At 40.1% G+C, this 20,025-nt stretch overlaps 1 protein-coding gene and 1 long non-coding RNA gene across 2 annotated transcripts; one reads left to right on the plus strand and one right to left on the minus strand.

The window, feature by feature from the left end:
* Positions 1-2,155: 2,155 nt before the first annotated feature.
* LOC123257841 lies at positions 2,156-2,856 on the minus strand. Its single transcript, XR_006507913.1, has 2 exons — positions 2,354-2,856; positions 2,156-2,301 (listed from the first exon to the last, which is right to left on the minus strand). It is a non-coding gene; the product is annotated as an uncharacterized LOC123257841 (long non-coding RNA).
* Positions 2,857-15,391: 12,535 nt separating this feature from the next.
* On the plus strand, positions 15,392-19,078 carry LOC116655206 (GATA zinc finger domain-containing protein 4-like). Its single transcript, XM_044717809.1, has 2 exons — positions 15,392-15,548; positions 15,798-19,078. The coding sequence occupies exon 2, from the start codon at positions 16,675-16,677 to the stop codon at positions 18,010-18,012; it is 1,338 nt and encodes a 445-aa protein (XP_044573744.1). The 5' UTR covers positions 15,392-15,548; positions 15,798-16,674; the 3' UTR covers positions 18,013-19,078.
* The last annotated feature ends 947 nt before the right edge of the window (positions 19,079-20,025 follow it).

The raw sequence follows: 20,025 nt of genomic DNA on the forward strand, positions 1-20,025 counted from the left end.
ACTGAAGGTCAGTGATGTTGGATGCTACGATCGCAGTTAATTGCGCAGAGTAGTCAGAGCATTGGGATTGCAAGCTGAATTGCACAGAAAACCCATCTGTAGAGAACCCTGCGCCTCCTACACCGGATACAGTCACCGAAGACTTTATCTTTCGCAGCTGCAGCTGATCCGCCAGTCTTGAAGTGCCTAGATGCACCTGCGAGCCAGAATCGAGCTGCGTTCAGCAGGGCAGTATATCTCCGGAGCGGTTCCTAACCAGAATTTTGGCAGTGGCTAGCAACACCGCATCACCAAACCGATCCTTAGCGACGAGAGAATTGACGGCGGCGGATGCTGAACCAGAAACTGCGTCGCTAGATGTGGGAACCGCAGGAGAGGGGTTTTGGTCTTGAGCTGGCGAATTACCTCCAAAATGCAGCAGATTATGACGTCCACACGCACGTCAGCTTGACGCATTGCAATGCCGAGATAGGTGCCAAGATCCAAGACACTTACGGCATAAATCCAATCGCCTAACTTCGCCTAAACGATCCTCAGGCTACAAGCTTAAAAACCTTGGACAGGAGTTTATCACGTGAGAATGGCCATCACACATCATGCATGCGGAAGAGTTTGTGATCACAAATGCAGAGTTAACTGGATAAAAGGGTCTTCGACGTCCTAACGCAAAGTTTGGTGCATGTGATATCGTCGGCAAATCCATGCTTTCCAAAGTCCGGCATCTTTGCTCAAGAAAACTGGCGATGGACTCCAACGTTGGAATGGAATCCAAGGAATCCGATAATTGGATCAGCACTTGGATAATGATGCAGCTAGCAATCTGCTTCGCCGTGCCCATGCTTGCCAGGGCTCGCATATGCGAATTAAATTTGTCCGAAAGCTCGCAAAGCCTCGTCGCCGATGCGGATTCTACGGCCCTCAGATTCATTATCTCATTAACATGAGCTTAAAAAATGAGCCTGCGATTACTAAACCTTTTGTTTAGCAGCTCCAATGCGACGTCATCATTTTTGTCTATGAGCCCCAACAATCCAACAGTCTCCAAGGCCGATTCACGAAAGCTGGACTTATGACTTATGAATGGGTTTGTTTCCACTATATGTAATCAGCTGACCAACAGTCAAATGTTGGATAACAGAAGCTGTTATATAATTTATAGAATAGTAGAACGAGACTGATAATAAAGCTGCGAGTAGTTAATCAAGAAATAGAGCAGAAACGACGCATAAGTTAAGACCAAAACTTGTATTATGTAAAACTAAATCTAACATATCCACACATTAATAAACCTATGAGACCACTAAGAAAACCATCCTCTCACAGTTCAGAAGTGGGATACTAACGTGTTGGCGCAGTGTAGTGAAGATATGGTCAGAAAAATTGGAACAGAATCGTCGGCGTGGAAAGTTGGTAGTGGGTAGCAGCCCCAGAGATTACTCGATACTTGTGCGTGGCAGACGGATTCAAAGAAAAAGCCAGACAGGGATTGTGTGTATATGGGCGTCGTGGTGAAATTCGCATTGAAAAGAACATTTTGAAAAAGCATTGAGGAAAATGGTCAAGACAGCAGAACTCAAGGTGGACCAGTTGAGATTTTTGTTAAGAGAACGAAATCTTGCAGCTGCGGGATCCAGAGCAGAGTAAGTACAGCGACTAGTTGAATTCGAGGAATCGGGAGACGTGGAGATGCCACAAGCTATTGGAAACGTGAGTCAACGAGATGAATCGGTGACGTCACAAGCGGCAGCTATTTTACAACTGCAGAATGAAATGACCCAGCTGAAGAATATGATGGCGCAGTTGGTGATCATGTAGAGGCCAAGTGCAGATGACGAAGTTAATAGGCAACAACGCACAGAGGAAAACAGGAGGAATATCACTAGCTACAAACAACGTGAGACAAGCGTCGGTAAAGGAAATCACAGACACTTTGCCAGATTTTGATCCAGGACGAGAATACTATATCAGTGAACCAACTCATCGATCGTGTCAACAAAGTGGTTGGTGCGTATAATTGGGACGAGACGTTTTTATTATTGGCAATTTATACAAAGATCAAGGGACCAGCCAAGATGTGGTTCGATTCTTCGCCAGTGCACTGTGGGCATAAACTCTAGTTTATAAGATATTGACTTGAAACATTTTTGTTGTGTTATTGCGTATCGCACAGTGGTTAAAAATGCACTTTTATTTAAGAAATTATTACAAATTATAATTTGGATCACATTTGGTATTACATTATAGAAAAATAAAATTAAAATCTGTTACGTATTTAGAATCCATTGTTAAATTTAACAAACACTGAAAAAAAATTGCATTACATTTTTTTAATAACTCAAAAATTGTAACTTACTCTTTTCCTTGTATTTTAGTTTTCAATATCGTCTGGTACCTCTTCCTCTAATTCGATTTCAAAAGTGTCACCTGCATCATCGTTGCCATTTTCTTCATCTGTGTGTTCTGCGCACGAGTTTTGGGATGTACTTCCGTCTTTGTGGAAAACACCTGGGGATATGATTGGCGAATCCAAAAGATCGACAACCTCTGCTGGCAGAGGCATCCTGTTGATTTTTGTGAACCAAGAACTACACAGTAAAGGATCAGACGAATCCATAGCTCCGTGAAAGACATCTGACATATTGTCAATCCGGCTACATTTTCTGGCATGATTTTTTCGGTCAGCCTTGAAAAGTTTGTGTCTTACCTCTGATGCACTTTCTGCTAAGGAGCCAAAAGGAACAATTGATTTTTCAATGATGATACACTAATTTTGTGTACTTTTGGCGACATGGGGTACCAAAAGTAATTGGTCCTATATATAGTAAAAGTTTCAAAACAGAATAATTTGAATTTTTATGAATTTATAGGGTAATGACAATTTATGGCCATCAAAATTACATGTAGGCGCTGAATCAAATTGTGATCTTTTCCTAATATAGAGGACAAACATTTTGGGTTGGAAAATGCCCGCCTCGCCGTATTTCCGTCATTTGTATTGCCACTGCCATTTTGTCTCGGCTTGTCTACATGAAGGCCCACATCTTTCCTAAACGCTGCTTGAACTTTATATTTTCGTGCCTCCAATTCGATTTTGTCATTTCTCTTAACATTCCACATTCTAAGCTCAATTCTGTATGATATTTTAAGCAAGAATTCAAAAAAGCATCCATGCATGAAGGGAACTTAATCCATACTGATCCGTATGTGGCTTCATATCAAATATTTTGGAATAAAAATCACTTATAGTAGGAAGCTGGGTGGGCTTTGTCCCACACATTGGACACGACTGGCAGGATTTTGTTCCTGTTAATATATTTAACACCTTGCCGTCTATAAGTGTTAGATGCCCATCGAATTTTACAAAAATTGCATTAGATTGAAAAGCATGCACGAATAAATCCATGTTTTTAATCTGATTGTCCAAGTTTTCTTTTTCTTCTAATATAAGAGACGTTGCGTCCTTTAAGTATGCTATTTTTAGAGGACGCCAAAATCGTATAGACTGAGGCGATTTATTTAACCAAATGACTCTTTGTTTTTGATTTATCATTTTTATGGGAATAATTGATGTAATTGTGATGAGTAATGATGTAACAAATCATCTAAAGATTGAGACTCTGCGATGCTTAATTTTTGTTTGTATAAACTGTGACCAGTAGACCCATCAAACCCATAGCTAAAAATAAGAGTACAATAAGTAAAATCTGAAAGTGTTTCACAAACTTCCTTTTGCATCAGTAATATTCTTGAAGCGGTATGGTTCAATAAGTTTAGCAAGGAAACTTTTGCTTCATTTCGGTGCATGCTATTCCAGCAGGTCTACATTTTAATTTCTCCTCGGCTATTTTCGAATAAGAGGGGTAAATATCGCAGCCATGTTACTAAATTGTTTTACATTTATGTATTGCTGCTTAGTAAACCCATTTTCCATAAAAAAAAGCGAATACCTTTTCAGAAGTTATTGGACTCGGAGCCAGCAATCCAGTTCCATCAGTTTTTTTTTACCTCCATTTTCAGTTGATTGTTGAGCGTTTGATGCTTTTTCAAATTGCAAGAAGAGCCCCGTGACCAAACACATATATGCCTGGATAAACGCAAGTTTAGCAAAAAGGAGTAAAAATGGTTAATTGTATGACAACAAGGACTCTTTTATAGTTAATTTCTCGTTCTTACTCTTTTGCAAGTCTGTGCCATTAATAAGTTATTCTCCACAAAACACAAACACAATTGTTAGTTTAAATCCATAAAGATACACATATAAAACAGTTCACAGTTGGACAACAAGACACATAATAACAATTGTTTAAGCTAATTTGCATTAATAATTACCTTCGAAAGGAATTTCCATTTTTAAATTTTTCCAACTTTTTTTTCACACAAAGCAGGAAGCACGCAAAGTCTACCAGTTTTTCGCGCCAATTTAACAACATTGCAGGGTCTCTCAAGCACCTGACTTTGTTTGAGTGACAACACTACAGGGTGGCCACCAAAAATGTTTTGAAAGCAGTCTTTTTCTAATGAAGATATCTAGATTCGATTAGTATGGGCCATTCATAAAAATTAATTAGAAAAAAAAAAAAAAGGGTTTATGCACCAAAATCGGATTTTTTACCAATTGTGCACCAAGTGGTGCACACTACGTGGAGTGACTTCGCGCAAGCTATGAGGGATGAGTTTGGAGCAAGCCCGGACGAAGCGGACAAATGCAATACTTTTCATGCAATCACGGAAAGTTGCCAAACTGCAAAGGTGATGCGCTTAGGAGCAACAAATCAAGTCAAGTTCATGCGCTTTAGGGAGCTTTTTTCCAAAGCTGCGCTGCACTAGCTCATCTTGCATTTGTGTGCGTTCTCCCGCCTCGCCTCTTGCCAAAAAAATGATAGACAAATGCATTTGAGCGGCTACGTTTTTAGGGTTAGATTCAACCACAAAATAAAATATAGATATTGAACTAAACCTCGTCTACTTATTTGACCCCTATTAAAAAATATTAATAACGTCACATTTTTGTGACCCCGACGTGATTTCATATCGGTTAATTATTGTGATCAGCATTAAAAGTGCCACTAAAACGCTGATATTTTTGCTGTCACAAAGTTTCATTTTAATTACTTAATGGAGTCTGAAGCTGAAGCTACTGGATCTGCTTCAAGTAGGGAAAGGATGCTGCGGAGACGTGCAAATGTGACGTGTCTGCCATTACCAGACACGTCCTGCATCGGAAGGTCAAGGCTGCGATGCAGACCGACGACTCTACCATTCTGACCTTCGAGTTAATGGAGAAACGTCTGCGCCATCGCTTCACTATGCTGTAGGAGGAATTGGTGGAGCTAAACTATAGATAAACTATAGCAGTTGGCTACAGACGTGCACGTTGGCATCCAGGTTGAGGTTGCTGCGCACTCTACGCTTTTGGATGGTACCAGTGGTGCTGGGATTTCAACTACTCAGGCCTGCTCCCTCATTGCCCCCACTGCAGATGCCAACATTTAGAGGCGGCGATGCCGGGTGTCCGGATTTCTGTGCCCTGTTTAGGACGACTATTGACAGTCATCCGCACTTGACCAAGACGAAGAATCTCAGATGGCTTATTTCATGCCTGCGGGAGTCGGTCCTGGAGGTTGTGAGAGCGCCGATTAAAAGATTTTCTTCCTTGTCGAGCGCTACTTGACTCCGGCTGGATCGTCATCCGAATTTAAGGGCCCAATATACGTCGTTCATCAAGGAATATTTGGATCTAGATCGCATGTCTCTGGAGCCGCAGGAATTACGAGGTAAGTGGCAGTATTTCCTTCCCCATCACTGCGTCCTGAAGGAAGACAGCTCCACTACTAAGCTGAGAGTTGAACAAGGGTCAGTTTCAATTAAGGAAATGGTGCCCAATATCCCAGAGGTTTTGGAAGGAGTGCCCGACTTAAAGTAGGCAATGGCAATCCGTTCACAAAGACTCTTGGATTAGTATGGTATCCTTCTGCCCTTTTTATTTGAAGTATTTCCAGCCCACCGCTAACCAACTAGGAGATCTATACTATCTTCCGTCGCTCGGGTTTATGACCCGATGGGCACGGTTGGTCCTACCAGGGCAAAGATCTTATTGCAGAAGCTGCGCAGAGAAAATTGTTCGACAAACGACTGGTTAAGCGGTGATAAATTTAAATTTCAACTTAAATTTTGGCGCCGATATCGTTTCGTAATAGATTACTTATATACTATATGGGATAAATAACTTTTAGTTTCGCATTTGTCTTTATATTCTATAGTTCTTTTAAGAAATTTAATGTTTACTGATTAACTAATCTTTCGTAGAGCAGAACATGGTTCGACCGGGTTCGATATCAATGTTTTTTTTATAAATTTATCAACGTAAAAATTCCAAAGTGAACCGCATTTTACCGCATATTATTTTAAAATCCATTCTTTTAGGTCCAATGTCAAGCGAGTACTTTTCTCAATATGGTATAAGGAAAAAAGATGTTTTCAAAAAAACTTTTGGCTGTGGAAACATACATCTACGGTAATATCATTGGTAAAACTATTTATGGAGATCGTGAATGAGCTAAAAGGGCTGTAAAATTTGATTTTTTAATTTAAGGTATATTTATCTTGAAAAAAATTATCCGTTTAAAAATAGAATCATTTTTGTCTAAACTATTATTAAATCGCCGCAAAACCAGTCGTTTCCCACTGTGCGCTCTCCCCATTTTGGCGGTCTCTGGAAAGTAGCAGTAAAGACGGAGAAACACCCCTATATCGGGCAGGTGGTTTCGCAATTCATTAATTCCAAAATCCTTGTGTCGATTTTAGAAAATCCTGCGGAATTAGATGTGCTAACTGCGGCTCATTTTCTAAATAGCGGCCATTTACTAAATAGATAGTACTTGAAGCGCATGAGCATTTTGAGCATTTTTGTAGAGCTGGCGCACACTAACTCATTTTTTATTTGTGTGCGTTCACCCCGCCTCGCCTCTTGCCAAAAAAATGATAGACAAATGCATTTGAGCGGCTACGTTTTTAGGGTTAGATTCAACCACAAAATAAAATATAGATATTAAACTAAACCTCGTCTACTTATTTGACCCCTATTAAAAAATATTAATAAAGTAACATTTTTGTGATCAGCATTAAAAGTGCCACTAAAACGCTGATATTTTTGCTGTCACAAAGTTTCATTTTAATTACTTAATGGAGTCTGAAGCTGAAGCTACTGGATCTGCTTCAAGTAGGGAAAGGATGCTGCGGAGACGTGCAAATGTGACGTGTCAGGTAATGGATATCCTGCATCGGAAGGTCAAGGCTGCGATGCAGACCGACGACTCTACCATTCTGACCCTCGAGTTAATGGAGAAACGTCTGCGCCATCGCTTCACTATGCTGCAGGAGGAATTGGTGGAGCTAAACTATAGATAAACTATAGCAGTTGGCTACAGACGTGCACGTTGGCATCCAGGTTGAGGTTGCTGCGCACTCTACGCTTTTGGATGGTACCAGTGGTGATGGGATTTCAACTACTCAGGCCTGCTCCCTCATTGCCCCCGCTGCAGATGCCAACATTTAGAGGCGGCGATGCCGGGTGTCCGGATTTCTGTGCCCTGTTTAGGACGACTATTGACAGTCATCCGCACTTGACCAAGACGAAGAATCTCAGATGGCTTATTTCATGCCTGCGGGAGTCGGTCCTGGAGGTTGTGAGAGCGCCGATTAAAAGATTTTCTTCCTTGTCGAGCGCTACTTGACTCCGGCTGGATCGTCATCCGAATTTAAGGGCCCAATATACGTCGTTCATCATGGAATATTTGGATCTAGATCGCATGTCTCTGGAGCCGCAGGAATTACGAGGTAAGTGGCAGTATTTCCTTCCCCATCACTGCGTCCTGAAGGAAGACAGCTCCACTACTAAGCTAAGAGTTGAACAAGGGTCAGTTTCAATTAAGGAAATGGTGCCCAATATCCCAGAGGTTTTGGAAGGAGTGCCCGACTTAAAGTAGGCAATGGCAGTGCGTTCACAAAGACTCTTGGATAAGTATGGTATCCTTCTGCCCTTTTTATTTGAAGTATTTCCAGCCCACCGCTAACCAACTAGGAGATCTATACTATCTTCCGTCGCTCGGGTTTATGACCCGATGGGCACGGTTGGTCCTACCAGGGCAAAGATCTTATTGCAGAAGCTGCGCAGAGAAAATTGTTCGACAAACGACTGGTTAAGCGGTGATAAATTTAAATTTCAACTTTAATTTTGGCGCCAATATCGTTTCGTAATAGATTACTTATATACTATATGGGATAAATAACTTTTAGTTTCGCATTTGTCTTTATATTCTATAGTTCTTTTAAGAAATTTAATGTTTACTGATTAACTAATCTTTCGTAGAGCAGAACTTTCATGGTTCGACCGGGTTCGATATCAATGTTTTTTTTTATAAATTTATCAACGTAAAAATTCCAAAGTGAACCGCATTTTACCGCATATTATTTTAAAATCCATTCTTTTAGGTCCAATGTCAAGCGAGTACTTTTCTCAATATGGTATAAGGAAAAAAGATGTTTTCAAAAAAACTTTTGGCTGTGGAAACATACATCTACGGTAATATCATTGATAAAACTATTTATGGAGATCGTGAATGAGCTAAAAGGGCTGTAAAATTTGATTTTTTAATTTAAGGTATATTTACCTTGAAAAAAATTATCCGTTTAAAAATAGAATCATTTTTGTCTAAACTATTAATAAATCGCCGCAAAACCAGTCGTTTCCCACTGTGCGCTCTCCCCATTTTGGCGGTCTCTGGAAAGTAGCAGTAAAGACGGAGAAACACCCGTATATCGGGCAGGTGGTTCCGCAATTCTTGGTTTCATAGCCTCATAGGATTTATAGCCTCAATCATTAATTCCAAAATCCTTGTGTCGATTTTAGAGAATCCTGCGGAATTAGATGTGCTAACTGCGGCTTATTTTCTAAATAGCGGCCATTTACTAAATAGATAGTACTTGAAGCGCATGAGCATTTTGAGCATTTTTGTAGAGCTGGCGCACACTAACTCATTTTTTATTTGTGTGCGTTCACCCCGCCTCGCCTATATGGGATAAATAACTTTTAGTTTCTCATTTGTCTTTATATTCTATAGTTCTTTTAAGAAATTTAATGTTTACTGATTAACTTATCTTTCGTAGAGCAGAACTTTCATAGTTCGACCGGGTTCGATATCAATGTTTTTTTTTATAAATTTATCAACGTAAAAATTCCAAAGTGAACCGCATTTTACCGCATATTATTTTTAAATCCATTCTTTTAGGTCCAATGTCAAGGAAAAAAGATGTTTTCAAACAAACTTCTGGCTGTGGAAACATACATATACGGTAATATCATTGATAAAACTATTTATGGAGATCGTGAATGAGCTAAAAGGGCTGTAAAAAAAAAAATAGAAAAAAAAAATTTGATTTTTTAATTTAAGGTATTTATCTTGAAAAAAATTATCCGTTTAAAAATAGAATCATTTTTGTCTAAACTATTAATAAATCCCCGCAAAACCAGTCGTTTCCCACTGTGCGCTTTCCCCTTTTTGGCGGTCTCTGGAAAGTAGCAGAAAAGACGGAGAAACACCCCTATATCGAACAGGTGGTTCCGCAATTCTTGGTTTCATAACCTCATAGGATTTATAGCCTCAATCATTAATTCCAAAATCCTTGTGTCGATTTTAGAAAATCCTGCGGAATTAGATGTGCTAACTGCGGCTTATTTTCTAAATAGCGGCCATTTACTAAATAGATAGTACTTGAAGCGCATGAGCATTTTGAGCATTTTTGTAGAGCTGGCGCACACTAACTCATTTTTTATTTGTGTGCGTTCACCCCGCCTCGCCTCTGATAGACAAATGCATTGTTCTGAGCTTCACTTTTACTTGTATTTTTTGCATTGATGCATTGAGCGGCTGCGGCTTTACGGTTAAATTGAACCCTAAAACAAAATATTGAACTGAACCTCGACAATTAAAAGGATCATGTGTGTAAATATGTATTATAATTGTTAAGCTACCGAGCGTTTGCTGGTAGTTGTAAATAACGTTCAGAATTCCAGGTCCAAATTCGGTTTGATATTTATAAGCGCAATTTATTTTGAACTTGTTGAGAATTTTGTTGATTAAAAATTTGTTTTAGGCTTGAAGGGTTGAAGACCGACCGAAGAAGTAAAGTTAAACGTGGGAGCGCAAACAACGCTTGATGCTGCGGAGCGACCGCGTGAGAGCGAGACAAGCACTTGCAAATGCAGGTGACCGATCAAATGCAAGAGAACGGGCAACGCGAAATGAGATATAAAGAGCGAACGAGGGTGGACGGAGAGACGCAACAACGGCGGTAGAACCGAGTGACGTCACGGATATCTATTTCAATAAATTAACGCCGGCGAGACTTGCGACGGCTGCTTGAAAAGACATACTCCCCCCGTTTGGAAGATCAGCAAGCACAATTTGTTGACCCGCCTTGTAGCTTTGGACGCTGTCCTTATCAGCGCCACTTACACACTCCGTCAGATCTAACTACCACTTCCATTACTCTGGCCAGGAGCCACTTCATTGGCGGCAACTTATTGCCCTTCACCACCATTATATCATTCACTGTCTTGCCCTGAGACGAGCCATTTCGATCGTCGCTGCAATACAACTAGTCGGCCTTTAGTACTGCTAAGCCTACGACCCGGTGAAAATTATACTTGGCTGTTTTAATAGCAGCTTTCCACAAGCCGCCAAAGTGGGGACAATGGGGAGGGATGGACTCAATGGACTCTGGAAGGCTCTCTGGTGCTCGTCGGTAACAAACTCCTAAATTTCCGCTTTCATTCGCTCAATTAATTTTTGACTCCAACAAAATTAAAGGCGTTGTCTTTAATTAAGAAATGAATCTCGTCAGTGCATGCAAAAAGGTGGCGATGGACAGATCCGTCACAAGCTCTAAGTGGACGGCCTTCGTCGCGAAACAGATGAATAGGCTGATGTAACATTTCATGGGGACTTTGTTGCGAACCTTAGTGGGATAAAGGAAGGACCGCAAAAATTAATGCAGGTTACATTGAAAGGACATGACAACCTTCCAATCTCTCCTTCGGAAGATCGCCCATTACATGCTCAAGCAAACGAGGCCGAAAACATCTCACGCATTTATTTATCGCCTTGAGCACAGTTCTCCCCCCGCCACGAGGTCTGTATATTTCATCAATAAAATTTAAGGGCGAATTTCTAAAGCTGGCTTCTCCACTACTATCGTCGCAGGTCTGTCCTCCTGTACCTTTATAAGATAGGACGACACATAACGCCACTCCATGGAATAAGTCAGAATTTAGATGGGTAAAACGCGTTTGGCGACGAAAACGTTAAACTTGGCTAGCTCATCTCGAATCCAGCAAAAATCAACTAACGAATCGCACCAACAAAAATAACTCCCTTTGTAAGCGCCTAGACTGACCTCTACCATCATTCTCGCGAACAACTCAGCTTCAGCCAGCTCTAACATCTCGTGAGGCAATACACGAGACTCGCTCTCAGCCCACATACCGTAGGCTTCAATGCTACGAGAATATATACGAGAGCTCTAGAAGTAAACGCCAGCCGACTAAATCCTGCGTGTTGGATGTGATTGAAGCTCTGGCAGATCTCCTGCTACTCCGTGTAGAAAACCTGAGACAAGCTTTCATTCCAAGAAAGCTGTTCCTGGCAACTCTGATGCAAGAATGTTTTCGACATAGTAACGACTGGACCGACTTGGCCAAGTGGATCGTACAACCGCGCTATTGAAGATAACACTGAACATCGGCTTCGACGTGGACTGAAGATCAGAAAAAGAAAGCAGTAGCAGTGGAAGGATCCCAAGCCAGTCCCAACGTCTTCGTGAAGTTTCTGCCGTCATCAAAAGTTAAGTAAGATTCCCGATTCTCTTCAGGCACGTCAGCCAATACGCTAGGGATATTGGAGCACCACTTCCGCAGCTGAAATTCGCCCTTGAACAGAAACGCTAACATTTGCCCTAAAATGCCAACAATATCCTCCTTGGTATTGCCACCAGAAATAAGTTCGTCAACGTAAAATTCTCGAATCCAGATTTCAGATTCCAATGGAAAGTCTTCGACTTCGTTCTTAGCCAATTGGTGCATGGCTCGAACAGATAGATAGGAAGTCGGCTTTGTTCCATATGTAATAGTGTTCAATGTATATGTTTGTAGCTCATCCAGAGGGGAATGCACGTCAAGTAGCTAACGGACGGAGCCATCCTCACACAACGGTACATTTTGCAAATGAACAAAACCACAGCAGGATGTGAAAGCTTCGGTTAGATGACAGGACCAGCCATTAAGGTGTCATTCCCAGTATAACCTGAGGTGATAACAGCGGACCCTAAGTTCCGTCGTGGTGCTGACCTTCTTCAGCACACAGTGATGTGGCAAAAAAAACTTGCAAGCTTGATGCCACTCCGGCGGAACCTGGGACAAATGACCTAGGTAAGATACTCCTTTATAAAGGCCGGCAGCGGGGCAAAGCCTGAAAAGTTCTACCAAACGACGCAACAAAATTGGTGGCGGAAGTTGCGTTGATCAGCATCGATCTCGCAGGCAACAAACTGGAGCGGCGAATAACCTCCTGGTCCAGGAAATCGTGCCTCCCTAGCCGCATCGTTGATGTTGACATTTAATCATTTATCATTGCCTCCGGAAATGTCTCCACCAAAAGTCAAAGGAGGACAGCAATCCTTGAAAATCCTCAAAAAGGACCACAGCTCTTTGACTCAAAAAGAGCTTCCTTCCGGGAGAGGCACACTCGAACAACGAAATGCTATATAACGAGGTAATATATGTATGAGCGATTGTAGGCATCTGCGAACAACGGATTCCATATGCGTATGTATGTTAATATATGTTTATATTTCGCGCACAAATCACAAACCAAATAATGTTTTTAAAATTTTTATTTTCTATATATTTTAAAACGCACAGCACAAAATTTTCAATAGAAAAAAATTTAACTAATTATTTTCCCAAGCATAATCACGTAGGAGTTCACCACATGTTAAGCTACCGAGCGTGTTCTGTAAATAACGTTGAGAATTCCAGGTTCTAAATAAAAACAAATTCGGTTTGATTTATATTTATCAGCGCAATTAATTTTGAATTTGTTGAGGATTTTGTTGATTACAAATTTGTGCTAGGTTTGAAAGGTTGAAGACTGGCCGAAGAAGTAAAGTAAAACGCGGGGGCGCGGATCAACGCTTGATGCTGCGGAGCGACCGGGATACCGCGAGAGAGCGAGACAAGCACCTTTAGATGCAACTGGCCGATCGCGAAGCGAAGAGTGATATAAAGTGTGAACGAGGGAAGACTGCGGTAGTACAACAACGGTGGTAGAACAGAGTGACGTTACGGATGTATATTTCAATAAATTATATACTATATGACACTCCTTTAATACATTCGCAGATCAAGTTTGTATTAAAATTGTGACAAGCCCCTTTCGCCCTCATCAAATAACAAATTCTTGTTAACGAGTTAAAATACCGGTTTCGAACCCACATGCCACACCCAATATACATGATATAAATTTTAGTGACGAAAAAATTCAATAACTGGCTTGCGCTTAGGATGCGATAAGGTCCGCCTGACTGGTCCGTTTCTAAGCTTTGAGCCTAGGCTACATGCTGTTTTTTGGTAATGGTCCAATCCGACTCATTTACCCTGGCCTTCAGTTCACTTTTGCACTCGCTTTATTTTATCTCTTTACTTTAAAGCTGGGGCGGTTCTCCAACTCAACACTCCCACCTTTCTAAGAATACTTTCCCCTTGGTCGCCCCAATGCATTGGACCATTCCATTGGTCCTATTTCTATTGTGCCTAGAGCGCCCGTTAATCTTCCTCGATTCTGCTTCTGCTGTTAATCCTAATTTCCAGCATCACGCCACACTCCTGTTGGCAGGTTTCCTTTCGTGCCCCTTGCTTCTTCTAGCCAGGACTGTTGCTATATGGGATCCCTAAATCAAGGGATCGCCCCTTTCCGCGCCGTTTTTCTTTTCTTTCTCCCCCGTCATCGCTCGCCGAACCCGTCATTTCTCACCCACCAAACTTTCTAGACACGGTCGCGATGCCCCAACGAGGATTCTTCTCCCTATACGGACCACTCGTTCATACGTTTCATGCTTGATTGACCCCACTAAACTTCCTCCTCCCTGGCTTGGCCTGTCCTGCCACCTGAGGTGGGGAGATTAAATATCCTTCCACTTTCCCTCTCCTTCGGGAAATGACAAAGATGGTGGGTGGACCACCTTTCCCCGGTCTCTCCGCAACCAGCATCCGTTGTTTTTACAAAATCTTTTTACGGCGCTTGGGTTTTTTCTTTAAAGTGTTCTACTTCCCCCCTTCTTCGAGAAATGACTGGGTCGATTCCCCTGGCCTCTCCTAATATTTGGGGGTTTTCTGTTTTTTTTTTACCTTAGCAGTGATGGAGAGGAGCTAGAGGCGCTGGTCAGAATCACCTCACCCTATATCTGTCATATAACTGGATGATAGAAATTGGCATAACTTAGTTGTTTTTTAAGCTGGAAGATTAAGACTGTATAAAGATTTTATTTTTTTCACGCGGTTCCCACTACATACGTTCTACCCACCTTCAGCGCAACCGACCGGGGGGCGCATGCTGCATAACGTACGGCTCGAATCGCGGGAATAAATTCGAGTTGGTAAATGTAAATAGAAAGGTTAAAAGATAACGGGGAGAAATTTCTGTGCTTTTGTAGGTAATTTAAAATGGCCCCAATAAGAACGATGGGAAAATAAATTCAAATAAAACGAAAACGATTTTAGATATCAAATTGGTTTTGGCATTATATTGAAGCTACATTTATGTCATTATGTATGGAACAAGACATCATTCAAATGGCAACCTCGGGATTGTTCGGATAATTTTGGATAACATTTTCCAGCATTTGTGTCGTTACTGCATCGATGGCTTGTAGTATGCACATATATTGAATACCCACTGTACCGAAGATACTTAAAGGGTACACACTGTAACACTTTGTTGCAGTGTTTACATATTTCAAAATCCCGGTCATAACTCCTAAGTGGCCGAAATATGATCCGATCGTTATGGATTAGCCCACACACGGTAAATGCTAGCGTCGGCATAATTGCAACGAACGGACAGCATATACATACCTCTCGCGCTTACACTTGAGAGCGCATAGCAATATACATAAGTATATAGATACGTAGCCGTCTCTCTGCCGCTGCCTGCGAGCAGCGCAGCTATGAGACTTAGCCTTAGTTAGACTTAAAGAATATTGTAAAAGAGCAGAGACATTTCGATCGTTGGAGCGGCACCATTGCTGCTCCAATAAATAAACTCCAATAAATAAACCCCAAACATATTTCAATACAAAACAAAACCAAACTTATTTCATGGCGACCGTGACATGAGTCCTGGAGGACTTAGGAAGATATTCGGAACCAAGGCTAAAAGGAATCAAAGGATTGAAAATGCAAAAGGAAAAATACATCATACGAGAAAAACGTCTGAGTGAGTAGAGTGTGCACAATGGTACGTGGAGGTCTAAAGAAAAAAATCAACAAAAGAATAGTCCGCATAAAGTGGCTACTATTTGCTCAATCAACTCCGCCCCCATGGACGACGGCGCAAAAGCTATACAACGAGCTTGAATTCTTAAGAGAAACCCTCCAAAACAAAGTACCACAGAGCACAACTCGCTCGGAAAATCAAATTAAAGTTATAAACCAAAAACTAATATCGACACAAAATATTTCCAAGCCTCTGCCAAAACGACCACAGGTCTGCCCGACCGACTGCCCCGGACCTCTCAACTCTGCAGCATGCAATTGCACATGCGTGAAGCCGAAGAATAAAGCGAAGACCAACCCAAAACAATAGCAAGCGTGGGAGGCACGACCGCCACCTGCGCCCTCGAGGGAGCGTCAGCGCAGCCAAACCGGCGACGACCAGCTGACGTGGAAGGAAGGACCACCAAACCTGGGAAAAAAATTTTTTTTTTTTTCATGCACTGCGCTGCATATTTTTTTTGATTGCACTGCGATGCATATTTTTTTTATATTCATAATATAATATTTTGTAAAATTGAGCGGAACCTTTTCTGCTCGATTAGACGTGTAGCCTGTAAAGCTACGCAAAAAACTAGGTAGGAAGCTGTTAACTTAAATGCGCAGTAATGCGATAAGTAAATTTCCAACAGAAGATCTTTATAATTTTAATGAAACACAAATAAAAGTATATGCAAAACCCACCAAAATGACGTTGGACATAAAAACAGTGGATTCCACTGCCAATGTCATCAACAAGGTAGAATCTACCAACGTTGATCTATATTGGGTACATGTACTTTTAGTAATCATTGTCATTATTATGTGCGCCGCTGTTTTTTATAAGATTTACAAGCTGCATAATAATTGTCTGAAAAAAAGGTATATGAGCCGGGGAAATGACCTGGATAAAATATAAGCAGCAAATAAATAAAAATAAGGAAAAAATATATATAGCACAAACAACAGATTACACATAAATGTTAACACCTAAAAATCTAAGAAAATGAAATAAAAAAAAAATAAAATAAAATAATAAATATAAAATATGTCAATATATTCCTCTCACAAAGTACGGCCAAACTAAAGGCATGGAATGGAACAAATTATACACAGAATTATCAAACATTAAAACTAATTTTGACAGATCATATAAGTCACTAACCCAGAATAGACCTATCCAAACGAACACTGTTAGGAAGCATGTTGAAATATTAGTAGAATGCTTTAATGAAGCACGAATGCTAATACATAAACACAGGGAAAGGTTAAATCAAGATCATTGGTCGCAGGTATCGAAACTTTTGATCCGACTACGATCTAATTTAATATTTGTTAAACAAAAGTACAGTTTAGAAATATCGATACCAACCGTTCTAAACACCCCAATAGCAGTTGACACTGCACCTGACTCAGAATCAACAGAAGCGAATGAATCAGAGTCAGAAGAGATTCCCAAAGTAAACCTCAAAATAGAGGATGAAGATTTGAATAATCTTACTATTCCAGCGGTATACACTGATCTGGACAATTCAGCAGATTCAGATACCTCTAGTGTAATAGAAAACAAAATAATTAACTTTGTAACAATGGCACAATCAAATATTGATTTTATTAATACAGCATCCAAGCTTATACCAGTTTTTGATGGTAAGGCTGAAAATTTAACGAGTTTCATTGATGCTTTACAAATAATAGAATCGATAAAAGGCGAGCACGAAGAATTAGCTGTCTCCATAATAAAAACAAAGCTAAAAGGTGTCGCCAGAAATCTAATCGGTAATGAGACAACAATTACTGAAGTGATTTCTAAACTAATAGGCAACGTCAAGGGCGAAACTGTAGAAGTATTATCAGCAAAGCTGATGAACCTACAGCAGCGCAATAAAACTGCTAACCAATATACCCAAGAAATTGAGCAGATGACGAAAGCATTAGAAGGTGCATTTATAACGGATGGTTTACCTTTAGAGCTAGCCAGAAGTTATTCCACGCAGCATGCGGTCAAAGCAATGACTAAAAATTGCACAATCGATAAGGTGAAACTTATCATGCAAGCTGGCACCTTTAGTACTATGAACGATGCTGTTTCCAAATTTGTCAATAGTTGCACCGAAGCAACTGGACAGTCAAATACTGTCCTATATTTCAAGAATTATCCACAGCGCGGCTCATATCGCGGACGTGGAAATTATAGAGGTAATTCTCGTGGTAATTACAATAACTACAACAACAATTACCAAAATAACAACAATAACTACAACAACCAAAACAACAGGGGAGGACGAGGCCAATATAGAGGAAACTATAGAGGCGGTGGAAACTCGTACCAAGGCCCCAATGGCAATAATCAAAGCAATGTCAGAATTGCACAAAATACTGACCAAAACACTTCGGGAAACTCCCAAAGCCCTTTAAATACTCAATAGTAAAAGAAGTCAGAGTTCACACCATTAATCTCAGTCAAAATATATTCGTTTCATTTTTCAATGTAGCTACTGGAAAAGAGCTTATCTTTTTAATAGATACAGGTGCAGACATTTCCATTTTAAAAGAAACTTCGGATACCTTCCAAAACATCCAAGATGATCACATCATAGACATAAAAGGCATAAGTCAAGAAATAACCAAATCCAAAGGTTTAGTTTCTTTGGAAATACAGACAACTAAATACATAATTCCACACGATTTTCATATTCTAAATTCACATTTCCCAATTCCATGCGATGGAATAATAGGCATCGACTTTATAAAAAAATTCAACTGTCAATTAGACTTCAAGCCATCTGAAGATTGGCTTATAATTAGACCCAATAACTTAAAATTTCCAATTAATGTACCAATAACTCATAGTTCTGGCAATAATTCAATACTTCTGCCAGCAAGATCCCAAGTTATTCGGAAAATTGAGCTTAACTTAAAAGAAGACAGTGTATTTATTCCAAATCAGGAAATTCAGCATGGCATTTATATTGCAAATACCATAGCAACATCTAATAATGCCTTCATAAGACTACTAAACACAACAAATACCAACCAAGTAGTCAGTACTGATAACCTAACATATGAACCACTTTCGAACTACGATGTAGTCAATACAAATTCAGACAATAGGAAAAAATCCGTACTATCACAACTTTCAAAAAACTTCCCTCCACAGTTTAAGTCACAGCTTTCTAGCTTATGCACCCAGTATAGCGATATATTCGGATTGGAAACCGAATCAATAACCACCAATAATTTTTATAAACAGAAATTGAGATTAAAAGATGATGAACCCGTATATATAAAAAACTATCGAAGCCCACATAGTCAGGTGAACGAAATTCAAAAGCAAGTAGGTAAATTAATCTCTGACGGGATTGTCGAACCGTCAGTATCTGAATACAATAGCCCATTGTTACTTGTGCCTAAGAAATCATCCCCCGGGTCAAATGTTAAGAAATGGCGATTAGTAATTGACTACCGCCAGATAAATAAAAAATTACTATCTGATAAATTCCCATTACCTAGAATTGATGACATTTTAGATCAACTAGGTCGAGCAAAATACTTTTCATGTCTTGACTTAATGTCAGGATTCCATCAAATTGAACTCGAAAAAGGCTCAAGAGATATAACGTCCTTTTCAACGAGCAACGGCTCATATCGTTTCACGCGATTACCTTTTGGATTAAAAATAGCCCCTAATTCGTTTCAAAGAATGATGACTATTGCGTTCTCCGGTCTAGAACCTTCTCAAGCATTCCTTTATATGGATGACTTAATAGTAATTGGCTGTTCCGAAAAGCATATGCTTAAGAACTTAACAGATGTTTTTGAGAAATGTAGAAGATACAACCTAAAGTTACATCCAGAAAAATGTTCATTTTTTATGCATGAAGTGACTTTTCTAGGTCATAAATGCACTGATAAAGGAATACTTCCAGATGACAAGAAATACGATGTCATTATGAACTACCCAGTTCCGCACGACGCGGACAGTGCTAGACGTTTCGTAGCATTTTGTAACTATTATAGACGTTTTATAAAAAATTTCGCCGACTATTCACGGCACATAACAAGATTATGTAAAAAGAATGTTCCTTTTAAATGGACGGATGAGTGTGAAAATGCATTTCAATACTTAAAAACAAAACTTATGGAACCTACCTTGCTACAATATCCAGATTTCACTAAAGAATTCTGTATAATAACAGATGCAAGTAAGCAAGCATGTGGAGCGGTTTTAACTCAAAACCATAATGGACTCCAACTTCCCATTGCATACGCATCAAGAGCATTTACAAAAGGTGAAAGTAACAAATGTACTACTGAGCAGGAATTGGCTGCAATTCATTGGGCGATATTACATTTCAGACCATATATATATGGAAAGCATTTCTTAATAAAAACAGACCACAGACCTTTAATATACCTCTTCTCAATGATCAATCCCAGTT

The sequence above is a fragment of the Drosophila ananassae genome (assembly GCF_017639315.1).
Source record: "Drosophila ananassae strain 14024-0371.13 chromosome 4 unlocalized genomic scaffold, ASM1763931v2 tig00000071, whole genome shotgun sequence".
In the NCBI taxonomy this organism is placed as follows: Eukaryota; Metazoa; Arthropoda; class Insecta; order Diptera; family Drosophilidae; genus Drosophila; species Drosophila ananassae.